Source organism: Carettochelys insculpta, chromosome 3 (genome assembly GCF_033958435.1).
Source record: "Carettochelys insculpta isolate YL-2023 chromosome 3, ASM3395843v1, whole genome shotgun sequence".
NCBI lineage: Eukaryota > Metazoa > Chordata > Testudines > Carettochelyidae > Carettochelys > Carettochelys insculpta.
The window spans coordinates 66,908,528-66,928,312 of record NC_134139.1 but is presented as its reverse complement, the minus strand read 5'-3'; the positions used below and the strand labels follow the sequence as shown (position 1 = coordinate 66,928,312).

The following is a 19,785-nucleotide window of genomic DNA, read 5'->3' as shown; positions in this document are numbered from 1 at the left end:
ACAGCTAGCAGCTTGCTGGTGCAAAGCAATCCTGGGAATGGTGTATAGGCAGCCATACACCTGAGTGTCAGAAGCAGCGTGCTGACTATGGAATGGCCCTTTTGGCAGCTGTGGGGTAGCACTGTAAACATCAAGCACCCCTAGAAGTGCTTAGACTGACACTGGAGGCCATGTACATCCACAGCCTGATCCCATGAAGCCACCTTTGTCCTTCCCCTCCTTCTGCTGCGTATTCTGACAGGCACACCTCAGAGTTTGTTCTGGTGATCTGGAGTTTGCTCCCCAGTTTCTGATGAGTAGAGCCGTGTCTACATGTGCACGCTACTTAGAAGTAGCGGCACTAACTTCGAAATAGCGCCCGTCACGGCTACACGCGCCGGGCGCTATTTCAAAGTTAACTTCAACGTTAGGCGGCGAGACGTCGAAGTCACTAACCCCATGAGGGGATCGGAATAGCGCCCTACTTCGACGTTCAACGTCGAAGTAGGGACCGTGTAGTCGTTGCGCGTCCCGCAACTTCGAAATAGCGGGGTCCGCCATGGCGGCCATCAGCTGAGGGGTTGAGAGATGCTCTCTCTCCAGCCCCTGCGGGGCTCTATGGTCACCGTGGGCAGCAGCCCTTAGCCCAGGGCTTCTGGCTGCTGCTGCGGCAGCTGGGGATCCGTGCTGCATGCACAGGGTCTGCAACCAGTTGTCGGCTCTGTGTATCTTGTGTTGTTTAGTGCAACTGTGTCTGGGAGGGGCCCTTTAAGGGAGCGGCTTGCTGTTGAGTCCGCCCTGTGACCCTGTCTGCAGCTGTGCCTGGCACCCTTATTTCGATGTGTGCTACTTTGGCGTGTAGACGTTCCCTCGCAGCGCCTATTTCGATGTGGTGCCGCGCAACGTCGAAGTTGAACATCGACGTTGCCAGCCCTGGAGGACGTGTAGACGTTACTCATCGAAATAGGTTGCTACATCGAAATAAGCTATTTCGATGTTGGCTTCACATGTAGACGTAGCCTAGATGAGTGTGGCTGGAATTCACAAACGTACACACTTGGCAGAAGAATACATATTACAGAACTCTTAAAGATTTGTGCAAGAACTGATGAAAGCGGCATGTGTCAGTAAAGAGAGGAGTGCTATTTAAATTCTGCCTGTCCTGCAGAATATGGATGTAATCATTGTACAGACGTTTCACTGCTGCAGATCTTAACAGCAATACCAACTTCTTCTTCGAGTGTCCCCGTGGGTGCTCCACATTAGGTGTCGGGCTCGCCCGGCGCCGCAGATCGGATCTTCCAAGCAGTTTCTGCCGGACCGCGCATGCGCCGGTGCGCGCCGCTCCCCCGCGCGCTCCCGGCCATGTGCGCGATCCGGTCCCCGCCAGTTCCTCTTAACCGCCGTCAGCTGCAGACGGAATCCAACTAGGCTAAGGCCAAGTAGTGTATTCAACGACTTTATCTGTTTTTTCTTAAAGTTTTTTTCAAGCATTTAGGCTACTATAAGCTAGCCGGTTGTTATTTTGTAAAAAAAAAAAAAAAAAAAAAAACAACAACGAACAAGCTAGGAGAGGGACAGCTCAGCCAGTCCCAGTAACAAGCGCCGGAGGCCAGGAGCTAGGGCTATCAGCCCTCCTGCTAAGGCAGGCCATCGGACGGGGAAAACGGCACAAAGAAGGTGCTAAGTACCCACTTAAAAACTCAAAGACTCACCAACAATGTCCTCTTCAGGCTTTAAAAAAAAAAAAAAAAAAATGCTGCTTCTTGATAAGGCCCTCCAGCTAGAAGCGCCGGAGCGGCCGCAGCAGGAGGGACCCTCCGGGGCCCTTAAAAGGAAAACCGGCGGTGCAGAGCGCGCAGGCACGCAGCCTGCCGGCACCGAAGGACACCGCACATGCGGCACCGACTTCGAGTGTGCCGAGCTCGGTGCGGACGGGGCCGGGATCCCCTGTATGTCAGGGGCGGAGTTACCTCCTCAAGGGAGGGGGAAGACTGCACACAAGAGGAGGCATTGCAGCCCCTCTCCGCACAGGGCTGTGTAGTTGCTTTCTCACAGCCCTCCGCTATGTTGCAGACTCCAACTAGAAGGCAGGGGTCCCCCCCCTCCTTGGCCTACCCGGAGCCCCCTTCTCCATTTCTGCAACCAGCCTCACCCTGGCTGGGACCACCTCCACCCTTCCTGGGATTTGAACCGCTGGACTATTAGGCAAAGTCGCTCTCTCCAGGGTCTCGACGGTCTCCCTCCCCCAGACGCAAAGGGTATGCACCAAGGGAGTGGTCTAGGTCACCTTCCCAAGACCAGTGCTTATACTGCCGTGGTCGCCCCTACCACGCAGGGCATAGACACCATCGGCAATCTACTAGGGAAAGATCCCTATGAACGATCTCGTACCCCCGAGGGCAATTGTGACCGGGGACAGAGACTTAAGCATCTCAGGGGGGACTGGTTATGGAACCCCGAGATTTTTCCTCGCACACCTCTAGTGAGAGGGTGTACCATCATCAGCAGGAACCGGAAGGGTCCAGAAAGACGTACCCCAGCGGTTCCTCGCTTTCCTCCCCGGATGAGGCTACGGCCCCGGGGGGCGTCCATCCTCCGGACGATCTCAAACAGTTCCAAGAGCTGTTTTACGAGGGTGGCCTTCACGCAAGGCTTCCAGACAGCAAAGGTGCAAGAGCAACACCATAAGCTCCTCAAAAATCTGAGACCTCCGGCCTCCTCCAAAATAGCAATACCGCTGATGACGCAATCTTGGAGTCTGCCACTATGATATGGCAGACTCCTGCGACTATTCCGCCTGTCCACAAAAGAGCGAAAAAAAAAAAAAAAATACTTCGTGCCCACGAAGGGCAGGGAGTTCCTGTTCAGCCACCCACAACCAAATTCTTTGGTGGTGGAGTCGTCGCAACGTGGGGGAATAAACAAACATGCCAAAAAGCTAGAGCTGTTGGGCAGAAAGGTCTACTCCTCCTCCACGCTACTGTTGCCAATGGCAAATTACGCAGCGCATCTAGCGAACCATAATTTCAACAACCACATTAGGTTGACCTCCCTCATGGACTCGCTTCCAGAGGGCACGAAACCAGTGCTCAAGGCCATCATCCGACCATTTTATAACCAGTGGCAAAGGATCACCACAGACACATGGGTGCTGGAGATCATAGCCACGGGGTACGCCATCCCCTCCCAGTTGCTCCCACCGCCATGACCTCCACCCGGGGCCCCACCTCCAGGAGACCTCCCATGTAGCGAGGCTCAAGCAGGAGGTAGACCATCTCATGCTCGTAGGGGCAGTGGAAAGAGTGCCGGAGCAACTGCAAGGGAGAGGGTTCTACTCGAGGTACTTCCTCACGGGGAGGTCCATCTTAGATTTTCGAGGCCTCACCGGTACCTGCGCAAGCAACGTTTTCGGATGATCACAAACGCCTCCATCCTTACGGCACTAGACGATGGAGATTGGTTCGCAGCCCTCGACTTACAAGGTCCTACCGTTTGGGCTCTCCTCAGCCCCCAGAGTCTTCACCAAGACCTTGGCAGTGGTGTCAGCCTACCTGCACAGACAGGGGGTATTTATATTCCAGTATCTGAATGACTGCCTACTCAAAGGGGCCTCAAAGGAGGAGGTACTACGCATAATATGTGTCACAGCAGGCACGTTCTCTTCGCTCGGCCTGCTTATCAATCTGACAAAATCAAAGACAGACCCCACACAGGACATAGAGTTCGTAGGGGCACGCATAAATTCTATTACAGCGAGGGCGTATCTCCCAGAGACTCGCTTTCGGGCCATCGGCTCCCTCGCGCAAGGCTTCACCTTCAGCCCTATGGTGCCGGTTCTGACGTGCTTACAGCCGCTGGGCCACATGGCAGCAGCAACGTTTCGTAGAACAGAACGCCAGGTTACACATGCGCAGCATGCAGCATTGGCTGGCGAGCGTATACAAACCGGCAGCACACACTGTTCACAGGATGGCGTCGCCCACAACGGAGGTGCGCAAATCCCTGCAATGGTGGGTAAACCCCGAGAACCTGCTAACAAGGGTACCCTTCCACCAACCACACGTATTGGTTTTTCTTACTACAGATGCCCCCCTCATAGGGTGGGGAGCACACATGGGCGAAGAGGTGACGCAAGGGCTGTGGTCCTCTATGGAGCAGTCACTGCACACAAATATACTGGAGCTCAAAGCAGTGTTCAACGCCTGCAGACACTTTCGAGACCAACTGAAAGGCAAAGTAGTCGGGATCAGTACAGACGATACCTCCACCATGTTTTATATAAATCGGCAAGGAGGAGCTCGGTCCCGTGCCTTATGTGTAGAAGCAGTCCGGTTGTGGAACTGCTGCATCGCCAACAATGTAACCTTGAAAGCCTCGTACTTACCAGGCGCTCGCAATGTGAAGGCAGACCAGCTGAGCAGGCGTTTCGCACTCACGCACGAGTGGCAGATCCGTCCCGATCTGCTGCAACCGATTTTTCCACGCATGGGGTTTTTCCCCAGATAGACCCTGTTTGCTACTCAGCACAACAAGAAGTGCCCACGATTCTGCTCCAGGGCAGGACTGGGACGGGGGTCCCTGAGGGATGCCTTCGCGATCTCATGGAGGGGCCCCCTGCTTTACGCTTTCCCTCCCACAGTGCTCATCCACAAAGTGTTGCAGAAAGCCAGGAGGGAAGGAACCTGAATGATCCCGATAGTCCCAACGTGGGATCGACAGCAATGGTTCCCCCTATTCCTGCGCATGTCGGACCGGCCACCGATGTCCCCTCCGGTGGCGCGGGATCTGCTCACGCAAGCCCAGGGGTCCATAGTGCATCCGCACCCCCAAAGCCTGCGACTACAAACGTGGTTAATCCATGGCTCAGCTCCCTAGAGAGCACATGTACGGAGGAAGTGCAGCAAGTCCTAGAAAGTAGCAGGAGGACTTCCACCAGGAAGACCTTCAAGCAGAAATGGACTCGCTTTACGGCAGGGTGTTCTACCAAACAGCTAGCCCCCTTTCGGTGCCTATGGCTGTGATATTAGAGTATTTACTGGACCTCAAGAGAGGAGGACTTTCGCTATCCTCGTTTCAGGTCCACCTGGCCGCCATTTTGGTGTTCAGACACGAAGAGGAAGGGCACACAGTGTTCGCCCATCCCATGGTTACCAGGTTCTTCAAAGGGCTGGTAAGCCTATACCCCCCTCAGAAACCGCTTCCACCTCTGTGGAACTCGGACCTGGTGCTTAATGCGAAAAGGGGACCACCGTTTGAGCCTTTGGCCACGGTTTCCCTCCGCCTCCTTATGATGAAGACGACCTTTCTTCTCGCAATCACGTCAGCTCGCAGGGTGAGCGAGCTTGAGGCAGTTATGGCAACGCCGCCCTGCGCTGTTTTTCCAAGGAGGCGGTAACCATACGGCTGCATCCAGCCTTTGTTCCTAAAGTTTCTTTCTGAGTTTCATACTAACGAACCTATTGTTTACCCTTGTTTATCCAAAGCCTCATAACTCTAACAAAGAGGTGCGCCTACACCTCCTGGACGTGAGCAGGCGCTAGCTTTCTATATGGACAGGACCAAGTCCTTCCGGAGAACGGATAGGCTCCTAGTCTCTATCGCTCCCAAATCAAAAGGAGAATGTCTCTCTTCGCAGAGAATCTCTAAGCACATCGTATCTTGCATAAAAATGTGCTACAAACTCAAAAAGACTCCTTTACTGGCCACGCCCAGGGCTCATTCCACTAGGGCGGTGGCAGCATCAACAGCCTTTTTTCAAGGGCGTTGCGCTAAAAGACATTTGCAGAGTGGCGACCTGGTCATCCTGTGACACCTTCGCCAAACATTACGCCCTTCACAGGGTATTCCAAGAGGATACCCGTCTCTTGGCAGCGGTCCTCTCGGGGACAAGCTGCACATAATCCGATTACCCACCTCCTATCTTGGGTTACTGCTGGGTAGTCACCTAATGTGGAGCACCCACGGGGACACTCGAAGAAGAAAGAAAGGTTACTCACCGTAGTAACGGTGGTTCTTCGAGATGTGTCCCCGTGGGTGCTCCACTACCCGCCCATCCTCCCTGCTCCGGATCTCTGTTTAGTGTTTTGCAGGAGCATCCGAGGCGGTTGGTCAAGGAACTGGCGGGGACCGGATCGCGCACATGGCCGGGAGCGCGCGGGGGAGCGGCGCGCACCGGCGCATGCGCGGTCCGGCAGAAACTGCTTGGAAGATCCGATCTGCGGCGCCGGGCGAGCCCGACACCTAATGTAGAGCACCCACGGGGACACATCTCGAAGAACCACCGTTACTACGGTGAGTAACCTTTCTTTTTTGGCATGGATAGAGTACTGTACTGGGGCTCAGGAGACCTGTGTTTTGTTCCTGCCTCTGCAAGTGGCCTCCTGGGTGAACTAAGAACATAAGAACGGCCATACTGGGTCAGGCCAAAGGTCCATCTAGCCCAGTATCCTGTCTGCTGACAGTAGCCAATGCCAGGTGCCCCAGAGGAGGTGAACCGAAGACAATGATCAAGTGATTTGTCTCCTGCCGTCCATCTCCCGCCTTTGACAAAAGGCTAGGGACCATACCTTACCCCTTGCTAATAGCCATCTATGGACCTAACTTCCAAACATTTATCAAGCTCTTTTTTAAACTCTGTCAGAGTCCTGGCCTTCACAGCGTCCTCTGCAAGGAGTTCCACAGGTTGACTGTGCGATGTGTGAAGAAAAACTTTCTTTTATTAGTTTTGAACCTGCTACCCATTAATTTCATTTGGTGTCCTCTAGTTCTTATATTATGGGAACACGTAAATAACTTTTCTGTATTCACTCAGGCAAATCATTTCCCTTCCTGTGCATCAGATTCCCCATCTGTAAGCTGAGCGTAACTGTACTGCTTTGTATCCTCTGAGATCTACTAGTGAACAATTCTATATGAGAACTAGGTGGCAGTAGTAGTAGCAATATACTGATACCGTGTTACAAAGAACTTTACTGAAAATCCTTAAAAATGACATCACTGCATATCTATGCATGAAGAAAACACATAATAATATAACAAAAAGTGGTTTGATAAGCAGGGGCTGATTTAAGACCTTTGCTTGTATGTGTTTAAAGGCACTACCGTGCCACTTGTTCATTCAGTATCTGTGTAGGTAGGGTGGTATTCTTTTTTTATGTCTTTTGTCCCATGTATCCCCCATGAATGCTTGAGCATTTTTGAGTCCTGGTCTGAAGAACCTGGGCACGCTGCCATGTTTTTAAAAATAATATAATGATGCCAGTATGCAAAATGTCCAGTCAGATCTTGAAGAGGAATAAGGGCACACATCCTCCAGTAACCCTCCAAAATCAGATACGCTTTCTGGTATTTTCTCTGTGGATGTTAATGCTCACAGCTCTGCATTCAGGTGCACTTGTGACCTTCCTATGTGGAGGCGACTTAGCTTCAGTGTATCTACAGAAGAGGTGAAGAATATTTCCTGGCTGTCCCAATTTTTGAGACAATAGAATCAGGGGCACATCTGGCTGCATGTGTCTCTTGTTGACCATACCATCCTGCTCTTTTGGAGACTGGTTGATGCTAAAACAAATAGGTTGGACAGGCTGTGGAAATCCGTATCTGGCTCATGGAAGTAAGTGGAGAAACTGCCATTTCAAATTGAAACTGAGATAAGTCAGCTTGTGTCTGTCTTATCTTTCATCAACTCCATAGTTCCCCATAGGAGCTCCTGATATGGCATTAGCCTTGACTGTTCATTAGTGACAGTCTCACTGAGTTTTACGTCCTGGGGTGGAGGATGCAAGAGAAGGTTAGGTTGGATGTGTGCTCCCATTCTCAGCTGATGATCGCTCCTGTAAACGACAGCTCTGTTCTGCTGACTAATTGGGTGAGACAGGGCACGTTGTGTGGAACAGTATTACAAGTCACAAGGAAGGCAGACACGTTGTAGAGTTCAGGAGAGTAGTGTTCAGCTGTAGTGCATGGTAAAAACGCAGGAGACATCCTGGAAGCCAAATTAAAACTATTAATTAACTTTAGTAGTATAGTTAGTATAGTAATAGTAGTGTAAAAACATAAATCTAAGGCCCCAGCAATAGCCTTTTTGGAGCACTGCTCATTCCATGCCCTAGGTCAGCGAGACAGAGGTCCAGTATGCGGATAAGAAGATTGCGCAGCACATCCTCTGATGCCTACATTGGCTCCCTGTAGAATAGAAACTCAAGATTCTTATATTCAAGGCATATAATTGGCTGGGCCAAGAATGTCTTTAAAAAGGAAAAAAAGGGCCTCAAGTGGAAGGATGGGGTCCATCCCTTTGGACAGAGTGGAATCATCCACTCCAAGGATAACACTTGTTTACGCAGTAAATGGTTTTGTGATGGGTCAGTCCAAGCTTGTGGAATGAGCTTCTGTAGAAAATCTAATAACTGCCACAAATCTCAGATTTTTCATTCCAAGTGGCCGGCATATGTCAGCCTCACCTTTAGACTTGAAATACATAGCACCATGAACACAAAATATATATTTAAAAATTCCTCACGTGGTTCTCCCCCCTCCCTTCTCCACCCAAGGAGAAAGATAGAACTGTACTGGGTAACTTCTAATCACATTGCTCAATTCACTTCTAGAAGGCACTGAAATACTGTGGCAATGAGACTGGCATAAGAACCAGAACAGAACAGAATTGAATAGATGGGCTTTGGACACTAGAAACCTTTTTGTGGAAGGAAAAAGTTCTACCATAGAGGAAGCCAGTCACTAGCAGTAGTTTGGGAAATTATTTAGAGTACAATTTTTGGAGGACTCTGGCAGTGCAGGCGTGTGCTGACATAGGTATATGAAAACTGCTTTTGTGTGCCATAAGAAAACAAAACAAAGGAATTTGTTAGGCAGTTTCTGTGGTGCAATAGAGAACTGAGGTACAGACATAGGTCCAAGCAAAACTAGAATTTCAGGCTAGAAATTTAATGAAAAATAGTCAAGTTTGTACTGGGCTGCTCTGTAAGGGCGTAGCTAAGCTTCTGCTAAAATCCGAGGGAATCTTTCAGTTGACTTTAGTGGGAGCTGGATCAGGTCCTACTCAAACAGCATCTGCTCTTCCTGGCATCTACAAAAAAATCCTTGATGCCTTCAGCTGTGCAGAGGACAACACTCAGCCAGAGAGGCTTGAAAGGGAAAAAGATTTTACTCGACAACATTTCTTCATTTGCCTCGATAGGCTTTTCATTTACATGGTACAAAATATAATGCTAGCAGGAGAAAACAGATAGTGGGACAGCAGGAGGGAGCAATGCAATGTTATGAAACTTTCTGGGGAAAACAGTGAGAATTAGACTAAGTGGCTATAATGTTGTATTCCGAGAGAACTAATAAATAGTCTGCTTGGACCCTGAATGACACTTTCCTTCATTTCTCAGATCGCTTGGACTGTTATAAAAAGAAATGTCACTGGAAATACTTGATGCATGTGTCCTGGCTTCTTTAACAATGCAGATGTGTATTTTTCATAAATAATGAATATTTTATTACATTTCTGATATTAGCAGTCATCCAATTCACATTGGTCCTGAATATACTTTGGTATCTCAGTCCCATTACAGTACTCACTGATCTTCGTGGTTGTTTTTCTCTAACAAATAACCGTTGGCTAATGTCCTTGTGTCCCGCTGTGCTGAAAGTGAGCCAGGATAATGGCTTATGCTTTCTCCTCCAAATGGAAGGAAGATGACAGACATGAATGAAATGTGCAATATCGGGGGTAATCTTATCCCATTACTTTTTAACAAAAATGAGGTGAGGGCTCCAGGAAAGCAATAAGCTCGTTCACTGAGCTGCAAAAGTGTGGCAAATGTACCACTCCTCTTCCACCCCCTGCCCCTGCCCCAATATTAGATCACCTGGCAGAGGAATGAGGCAGCAGGCTATATCTAATTAGCCTTATCTCTCCTTCTGTCCTTAGATCTCCCAGTTGATGACAGAGACTGGCCGGGAGGGGCTGACTGAAGCAGTACTGAACCGCTACAATGCAGATAAACCCTCCGTGTACAGCTTCCCTGCTTCCCAGAGCACCTATGTTGCCAGTGATGCATCAACGGGCACTTCAGTGGCAGCCTCTTTTTTTGCTAGGTAAGTGTGACTGTTCACCTGTTCTCTTCTGCAGCAAAATGGATCTGGATTGGGTTTGTTGAAAGGAGTGGGGTAAATGCAACAGGAAAGGGATGAGTTGGGCACTCCTCCGCACTGGGGTTCTGAACTGGATAATTGGGATTCAGGATATACAGGAGGTTTTTGCACATTCATGTACTAATGGTGTAAGGACATTTATTTGTTAAAAGATGAGATATGATTAATACATTCCTCCCTGTGTGTACTGGGCCTTAGAATCTGAGTGTCCAAAAGGGCCTGTGTGAATGTGGGTGGTGTGAAGGAATAGAAGGATCTCAGAGTACCATAAGATGGGTGGTAGTAGCAAATATTGATGTATGTTGCCAATGGGAGGTAAATATAGTTATTTCCATTTTACCAAAGGAATATATGCTGAATTAAACATTTAAAAACATTTAGAGCTACATCTTCAACTGATGGAAATCAGGGTAGTTCCTTTGACTCTGAAAGGAGCTGGCCCTCCATTTAATAACTGTTGTGCAAAAGTTAAACTTAGGTAAATTTTAAACATATATCTGTAGTTAGCCACAGCGGAATTTGAGTTGCCAATGCTAAGAAGCATCCATCGTATTCAGCAGAGAATTGTCTTAAGAGGCAATACGGTCTGCTGCCCAGAGCATATCTTTGGGGTCCAGTGACCTAGGTCTAGGCCTTTGTCTGCCACATACTTGCTGTGTAACTTTGAACATGTCTTCTTTTAACCTGTCTATGGTTAAGTTTCTTCTTTTGTAAAATGGGGATAATAATGCTTGCTCACTTTTTGTCAAGTGCTTTTGGATGTTAGGGGTTTTTAATGCTATCTAACTCTGAAATACTATTATTACTTTTGACATTTGAAAAAAAAGGCAATAGGTTCTTGACTAGGAAAAACACAATATCCAAACAATTGACTGAAATGAATTGTAGACTGGGCTGGAGAACAGTAATTCTGTTTCATGGCAACTCTTTAGTTGAATCGTATCAAGATGTTCATTTTCGGATCAGAAAGGTCCAATTCAAATACAGGTTGAACCTCTCTCGTCCAGCACTCTGGAGACCTGACTGGTGCTGAATGAGGGAACTTGCTGGGCCTCGGGACATCAGTGTTGTCTAGCACATTACCAACACTTCCACTGCTTACTGGGCCCTTAGAAGACATTTGGGGTAAATAACAGCTAAATAACAGCCTAGAACATGGAGAGCCAGGACTGGTAACTGTACACAAACTTTAAGGAACCATAGGAAACTTGGCCACACCCATGATAAGTGGTTGTCTGGCTAACTAAAATCATGCCGGATTACAGATGTTGCCGGATGAGAGAGTTCCGAATTAGAGAGACTTAACCTGTAATTTTTTTCTGTCTTTCTCACTAAAGTTCACCAGCAAGTCCATGTCAGACCTCAGAAATCTTCCTGTCTGGAAAGTTAGTTCAAATTGATATATTTCCATTAAACATTTTGACGCCAACAAAGAAAAAATCTTCCATCTCTAGTGAGTTAACAAGAATTGGTTATTAAATAGGTAAGCAAGCTCTTAAATTAAAAGGATCAGGGCCCATCCCTGGGAGTGGCAAGATTTTTGAAAACGTGAAACTCTTATTGCTAGAACAGTAGATTTCGGGGCCAAATAAGTTCCAGGTGGTGTTATATTGAAGTCTTAAGAGTTGTATCGTGGATGATTTTCAAACACATTTCATAACTAAGGGACATTCAGGGATGGTTGAATAAGTTTGTATAAAATAAAAGCTCACTTGAACCTTCACTTTTAATGCAAGCCAACAACAACAAGAGAATGCTGCTTTGGGGAGCTTTGATTTTTTTTTTCTTCTATTTTAATGCAGTTCTGAACTTGTGGATTTATTTGGGAACAGATCACAAGTATTGAAACTTGATGGGGTAATCTGTTCTCACAGTACTCCCAACACAGCTATTTCACTTGTTGAGACATCTGAATCTCAAAACTTCAGAGTGGTATCTGAACTGAACTTCTCAACTCTTTGAACCCTTGGAGGTCCAGCTGCTCTTAATGCTATATGATTCTCTTTCTTTTTAAGGAGGAAAAATATTCCAGGTTTCTGAACTTTGAAAGCACTAGAGGTGGAGAAAGATATTTTTACTTGATTTATACCTTCCCTGGTGGGAGCTGTGTGTATTGAACCAATGTCACTCAATATATTTCTTTTATGACAAATTTGGATTAAAAACAACATTTAATAAGAATCGTTGCAGACTGCTTTTACCTCCGAACTGAAAAGATCTTCCATTTTCCCATTATAAATATGGTGTGGCCGAGTTGAGGATGGCAGGGTGAAAGTGGTCCAGTTTTGTTGTCATCTTCTACTTAGTCACAGGCAATTTCAGTGAGATATGCTGAGATTTCTTGCCTGGTAACGTCTAGCTAAAGTGCAGATTTGGATCAGCTCTTATTTTAGTACAACTGACTTAAGTAGATTTATGAAGATGATTTGCCCAATTCAGTAAGCATTCACGGGCTGCTCATGTACAGAGGATCTAATTCTCCAAGCAAATTTCACTGAAATGAAGGAAACTAATGAAACTGATTCAAATCCATCATGCAAAGCAAAACATTTAAAGTGGAGATACTGGAAAGGTCTCGTATGTCTCCAGTGTGACGTGAATTTTGGATAGAATCTACTTGTAAGCCAGAAATCACAAACAGCCCACATTTTTATGTTTGTTTTCTCGTTTAAAATGGACTTAGCATAGTACAAGTAGCTCTGGATCCATGTATGGAGGCTGTATAAGGACATAATATTTTATATTTTCATACAATAAAGCAGTCCTTTTCTGGGCTTCCAGTTGTACCATATAGAATGATGTGGGATGAACTGATTTAAATCACCACAAAAAAAAAAGTCATTGATTTAAATCACGTTTTTGTCACTGATACGGCACATATTTCTTCAAACAATGGCGCAAACCTGGTCACTGAAACATATTAATTTACAGATCAGTACAGTATTTTACAACTCCTAAGAGGGCATAATTTGTGTAATTTTTTTAGATAACTTTATTTTATTCATCTAGGAAATAGTACATAATACTCATTCATTACCAGTGTCAAGCTGCAGATGCAGCAGCAGTACATTAGGAATAATAAGAAATAAATCATACACACAAACACAATGGCCCTGGTATTTTATCAAACTAAATCTTAAATGTTACATAAATGTTTCACGTTTGCAATTGCAGCAGTCTCCTGAGTTGCCAGCTGCTGGCACAGGTTGAACCTCTCTCATCTGGCACCTAGGGACCTGACCAGTGCCGAACGAGAGAATTTGCCAGACGACGGGAGGTCAATATTGTGTAGCACATTACTAACATTCCCACTGCATACTGGGCCCTTAGAAGACATTTAGGGGTAAGTTACAGCTAAATAACCACAGAACACTGAGAGCCATGACTGGTGGCTGTACACAAACTTTATGGGACCACAGGAAACCTGGTCATGCCCATAATAAGTGGTCGCCTGGCTAACTAAAATCATGTCAGATTACGGATGTCCACAGAGCTTTAGAGAGGTTAAATCTATAGTCCTTACACTTAAAAACAAATAAACAAACAAATGTTATTAACTCTAACAAAAAAAACCCAAAAACAAATGTTATTGACTCTTAACAAGTCTTCAGAACGTTAAGGCCATGTCTACACCAACCCCCACTTTCGGAACAGGTATGTAAGTGCAGCAGTTCAAAAATGCTAATGAGGCACTGATATGAATATTCAATGTTTCATTTGCATAACAGCACCCCCCCACCCCAGCAACAGTGAAAGTGCTGCTTTCGAATTGCAATCTAGTCATGTAGACAGGTTTCCTTCAAAAGGAAGCCGCATTTTTGAGACCACCCTTCTTCCCGAGTTGCTTGCAACTCAACACCAGCACTTTTGACGCTCCAGGAGGCCACTTGCAGAGGCAGCTCACAGCTTACTAACTGCCACTGTGACCTAGATGCGGGTCTGATTCCAAGTTACCAAAAAAGCTAAGAGTGACTGTTGTTAGAGTGCACTTAATTTTGGAGTAAGCTTTATTAAAAACAAGTATAGGATGGGGTTCCTTTGGGAAAGCAGGGTTATGCCAAAGAAAAATAGGAAATAGACTTGCAGCATCACCATTGTGGTCTGTGGCCATGATGTTCCAAAATAAGGGGCACGTATTATGTAATATAAAGTAAGAAAATGACATCCAGAGGCAAATGGCAACTCTAGATTTCTCTTACTGCAGTTTTCTGTGTTACAAGCTTAGGTGATAGATTTTAAACCTAGTTAACTAAAGAAGCAAACCATAAGGACTACTCTTAAGCTTTACTTATAGAGAAGAGAATTCACAGCTCATAAGTGTTAGGGGTCTGAGTCTCCCCTGCTTTGCAAATGGTGTGATCCTTTACACCTGGGGCAAATGGGTCTGTGAAGTTTCATTAGAATAGGGTGTTTTGAGTCGTCTCTGTACTTTGCACAGATGTAAATTATTACCAGGGACAAGGCAGTGAAAAATCAGACCCACTCGTGTCCTGCAGCTTGATGACATGAAGTAGCCAGACGGTCAAGCCTTCTGTTTCCTGTTTAAACGTGGTGCCTGGACAGACCAATAATTATCCACTCTGTTCAGTTGATTTGACATATGTTACTGTACAGGCATCAGTAAATTCAAGATCTGCCTTGGCAATTTTCTTATTAGAGTCTGGAGAGTAAAGGAGCATTGTAGAAGCTGTTTTTTATGATCTAAGTAGTGATATCTAGTACTTACTCCAAATACGCAAAACACATCTGTGACTGAATGCACCCATTTGTTCTCTACAACGGCTGCAATAATCTTTGTGCTAAGAGTGCCTTGTGAGTATCATTTGAAGACTAACAGCTCACTGGTCAGCAATATCATGGTGAAATGTGCATAGCAACATTATATGCAATGTTATGAATGCATGCTGAAGTCTGTTTTTCCAGACAAGTCAGGAGAGGCATTAACCTAGAAAGCAACATGGAACCTCTTTCACCATGGGACTCCTTATCTTTGTCCTCACAGTGGGAAAGAACTTTTTCTAGGGCAGGGGTGGACAATGAGCAGCCCACAGGCTGGGTGAGGTTCACAAGGCCTATCTCCTGTCAGATCGCCAGATGCTTTATTTACCTGCCTGTCCACAGGCACAGTGCAGCTGGAGGTGTTGCTAACAAGTCATTGTTTCTGGAGCAGCACTGCCGCTGCATGCAGGTGCTCAGGATGTGACCCATGGGTGGTTTGTAAGCAGCCCTTTTTGGACACTGCAACAGCAAAGCATTGTGAGGTGCCCAAAGTAACAGGTCAGATGTATAACACAACCCCTGATTAGTCTGGATTGCACTCTAGAATGTGACAACATCTCAAGGGTTACTTGGATGTGAAAGCTCATCCCGTGGCAGGTGGAAGAAATGACTGAAATGCTTTAGGATAATTGTGTTGATTGTGAAGTTTCTTGAAACTCAGGTAGAAACAAACTGTAGCTGCACTGGAGCAGTCTGGCAGAATGGCTGAGCTCTTATGTTTTTCGACCTTCCAACACAGCACCATTGTGACAGTGATGGTCTATCCTTAGCCCAGGGCTGACTGCTAACCTTGGGACTCTTCTGAAGGCTGCAGTGACTCTGGGCCTTCTGAAAAGCCAGGAGATCTGTCAGTCATAGAATCATAGAATCCTAGGGCTGGAAGAGACCTCAGAAGGTCATTGAGTCCAGCCCCCTGCCTAAAGCAGGAGTCATCTCATTACGTCTGTCATATTTAATGTAGATAGAATTGACAGGTCTCAAGGCCAGAACTCACATCAGCCACAAATTGTCACTTGCCAAGGTACTGCAGCAGCAGCCATTCCAGTGCTCAGGGGGAATCCAAAATTGTCTGAGGAAAGTTTGTCAACACTTCACAGGAACTAAAAGTAAAAATTGCCAAAATTATTGTGCTGGCAAAGATAAAGAAATACCAGATGATGCAGGTATAAATAAAAACAACCAGAAATCCTGGGGCACCTTATAGACTAACAGATGTATTTGAGCATTGGCCTGCTAAACCTAGGGTTGTGAGCTCAATCCTTGAGGGGGCCATTTAGGGATCTGGGGCAAATAGATTTTTTTTTTTTTTAAAAAGGAGGGTGCTTGGTCTTGCCGAGAGGGCAGGGGACTGGACATGATGAATTTCTAAGGTCCCTTTCAGCTCTATGAGAGGTGGGTATCTCCAAGCTTTCATGAGCAAAACCCCACTTCATCAGATGCATCTGTAAGGAATGTTCCAGCAAGAGCTCAATGCTGCAGCAAGATTGGAGGAATGTGTCCTTTAAAGATCATGTGCATGAAAATGCAAAGGTGTGCATATTTAATACCTTGCAAACAAAGCCTGATGGCGAGCAAGGAAGCAATGGGTTTTTGTCTATTGTAGACAGCAAGACGTTGTAAAGTCAAAATTTATGTTATCACTCAGTACAAAAATTGTGAAGTCTCACCAATTCTTGAAGTTATTGTGGGGGTACAGGGCAGTCATCAACACTGCATAAGATATGTATTGCACAGGGCTCCCCTCATCTAAGCATTGTGAGGTAGCAAGGGGAAGGGTTACTGATTGAACCAGCTGGCTGAAAGCCTTAGACATGCCTGAGCCTTGGCCATATAGCCATAAGCCTGGTTTGGCTAGTTCTTTGCCCACAATGTTCAAAGATAGAACTGGATACTAGAGTTTGTATTTTTTAATGAGACTCCCCTTTGGTGAACACTGAGATTGAGTGCTCAAATCACAGGGTGGCAGCTGAAGCCACTGAGAGCTGAAATCACAGATTTTGCTTCAAGCCAAACCCACATCACGGCGGAGAACAGGAGACAGGCAGCTGTCAGGGGATGGCTGTCAGGGCGCAGTGGACAGGTGGCTGGCAGAAGTAAGCAGGCGGGGCACAGCGGCCAGCAGGAGGCAGCCAGCAGGAGGCAGCCAGCGAGAAGCTCTGGACAAGTGGCCAGCAGGAGGCAGTCGATGGGAACCTGCAGACAAGCGAACAACTAGCACCTCAATGGTGATATACCTGTGGACTCTGGGTTTGGGCTGCACTTGAGAGGTATACCCTGTAAGTGTGTGAGGGGGGTGAAGACAAAGAGTTTTCAGCAAGAGACTTGATCTTACACCCTCTCGGGACAGTGCCTTGTTTAATAGGGTTTACCTCTCTTTTGTTTAGGTGTATTGCAAGTGCCACTGTGTAAATTTAGGTTAGGCTACTGTTATTAAACAAGCTGTGTCCATCTCAGACTGCGCTTGCAAGAGGGGAAGAACGTCCTTACAGGCACCCGGAAGGTGGGGTGAGATTGTCTCAGGTTAGTGGGTGGGGGCTTGAACTGGCTGGTTGCATCATTGACAGAAAACCCCTTTCTGGCAGGCACCTGACATTTAATAGAAGGGTTACACATCTAACAAACTAACAGAAAAGCTTTGAGCATGAGCTTTCATGAGCACAGACTCACTTCATCAGGTGCTGGTCTTGGAAATCTGCAGGGCCAGGTATAAATAAGCCAGAGCAAGGGTGGGGATAACAAGGTTAGCTCAGTCAGCAACGGTGAGGCTTACTACCAGCAGTTGATCTGGAGGTGTGAACGCCAAGGGAGGGGAAGCTGCTTCTGTATTTAGCCAGCCATTCGCAGTCTTTGTTTAAGCCAAAGCTGAGGTCGTCGAATTTGCAGATGAATTGTAGCTCAGAAATTTCTCTTTGGAGTCTGGTCCTGAAATTTCTTTGCTGTAGGATAGGTACTTTTAAGTCTGCTACTGTGTGGCCTGGGAGATTGAAGTGCTCTGCTACGGGTTTTTGTATATTGCCATTTCTGATATCTGATTTGTGTGCGTTTATTCTTTTACGTAGAGACTGTCCAGTTTGTCCGATGTACATAGCAGAGGGGCATTGCTGGCAAAGGATGGCATAAATTAATTATATTGGTAGATGTGCAGCTGAATGAACCTACGATTGTGTGGCTGATCTGGTTAGGTCCTGTAATGGTGTTGCTGGTGTAGATATGTGGGCAGAGCTGGCAACGAGGTTTGTTGCATGGATGGATCCCTGAGTTAGAGTGACTGTGGTCTGGTGTATAGTTGCTGGTTAGGATTTGCTTCAGGTTGGCAGGTTGTCTGTGGGCAAGGACTGGTCTGCCTCCCAAGGCCTGTGAAAGTGGGGGATCATTGTCCAGGATGGGTTGTAAATCCCTGATGATGCACTGTAGCGGTTTTAGCTGAGGACTGTAGGTGATGACTAGTGGTGTTCTGTTGGTTTCTCTCTTGGGCTTGTCCTGTAGTAAGAGGCTTCGTGACACACATCTCAGATCCCACCGAGGAATACACTAATAAACTACACCATCTGCTCAGGACACTCCCTACATAAGCACAAGAACAGATTTATACCAACACACCTCTAGAGCCCCATCCGGGGCTATTCTACCTACTACCCAAGATTCACAAACCTGGAAATCCTGGACGCCCCATCATGTCAGCCATCGGCACTCTCACTGAAGGACTGTCTGGTTCTGTGGACTCTGTCCTCAGACCCTATTCCACCAGCACTCCCAGCTATCTCTGAGACACCACTGACTTCCTGAGAAAACTGCAAGACATTGATGACCTACCAGAAAACACTATCCTAGCCACCATGGATGTAGAGGCTCTCTATACCAACATCCCACACAAAGATGGAATAAATGCTGTCCGGAACAGTATCCCTGATGATGCTACAGAACGTCTGATGGCTGAGCTCTGTAACTTTATCCTCACACACAACTATTTCAGATTTGGCGACGACATATACCTTCAAATCAGCGGCACAGCTATGGGTACCCGCATGGCCCCTCAATATGCCAATATTTTCATGGCTGACCTGGAACAGCGCTTCCTTAGCTCTCGTCCACAAACACTCCATCTCTACTTACGCTACATTGATGACATCTTCATCATCTGGACCCATGGGAAGGAGACTCTGGAGGAATTCCACCGGGACTTCAACAACTTTCACCCCAACATCAACCTCATCCTGGAACAGTCCACACAGGAGATCCACTTCCTGGACATCACGGTGCTAATACATGATGGCCACATCAATACCACCCTGTACCGTAAACTCACTGACCGCTACGCCTACCTTCATGCCTCCAGCTTCCATCCCAGACACACCACACGATCCATTGTCTACAGCCAAGCACTAAGATATAATTGCATTTACTCCAACCCCTCCGACAGAGACAAACACCTACAGGATCTCTACCAAGCATTCTTGAAACTGCAGTACCCACCTGAGGAAGTGAAAAAACAGATCAACAGAGCCAGACGTGTGCCACGAAGCCTCTTACTACAGGACAAGCCCAAGAGAGAAACCAACAGAACACCACTAGCCATCACCTACAGTCCTCAGCTAAAACAGCTACAGCGCATCATCAGGGATTTACAACCCATCCTGGACAATGATCTCCCACTTTCACAGGCCTTGGGAGGCAGACCAGTCCTTGCCCACAGACAACCTGCCAACCTGAAGCAAATCCTAACCAGCAACTATACACCGGACCACAGTCACTCTAACTCAGGGACCCATCCATGCAACAAACCTCGTTGCCAGCTCTGCCCACAAATCTACACCAGCAACACCATTACAGGACCTAACCAGATCAGCCACACCATCGTAG

At 46.8% G+C, this 19,785-nt stretch overlaps 1 protein-coding gene across 2 annotated transcripts in view; it reads left to right on the top strand.

The window, feature by feature from the left end:
• Positions 1 to 19,785, top strand: part of KIF26B (kinesin family member 26B) — a 505,176-nt gene that overhangs the window by 207,353 nt on the left and 278,038 nt on the right. Inside the window, exon 4 of one of the 2 annotated variants that reach the window (XM_074990066.1) lies at positions 9,923 to 10,089. The exons of the other annotated variant lie outside the window; for it this stretch is intronic. Within the exon in view, the coding sequence (XP_074846167.1) occupies positions 9,923 to 10,089 (167 nt within the window). The remainder of the gene's footprint in view (positions 1 to 9,922; positions 10,090 to 19,785) is intronic. 2 annotated transcript variants of the gene reach the window in all.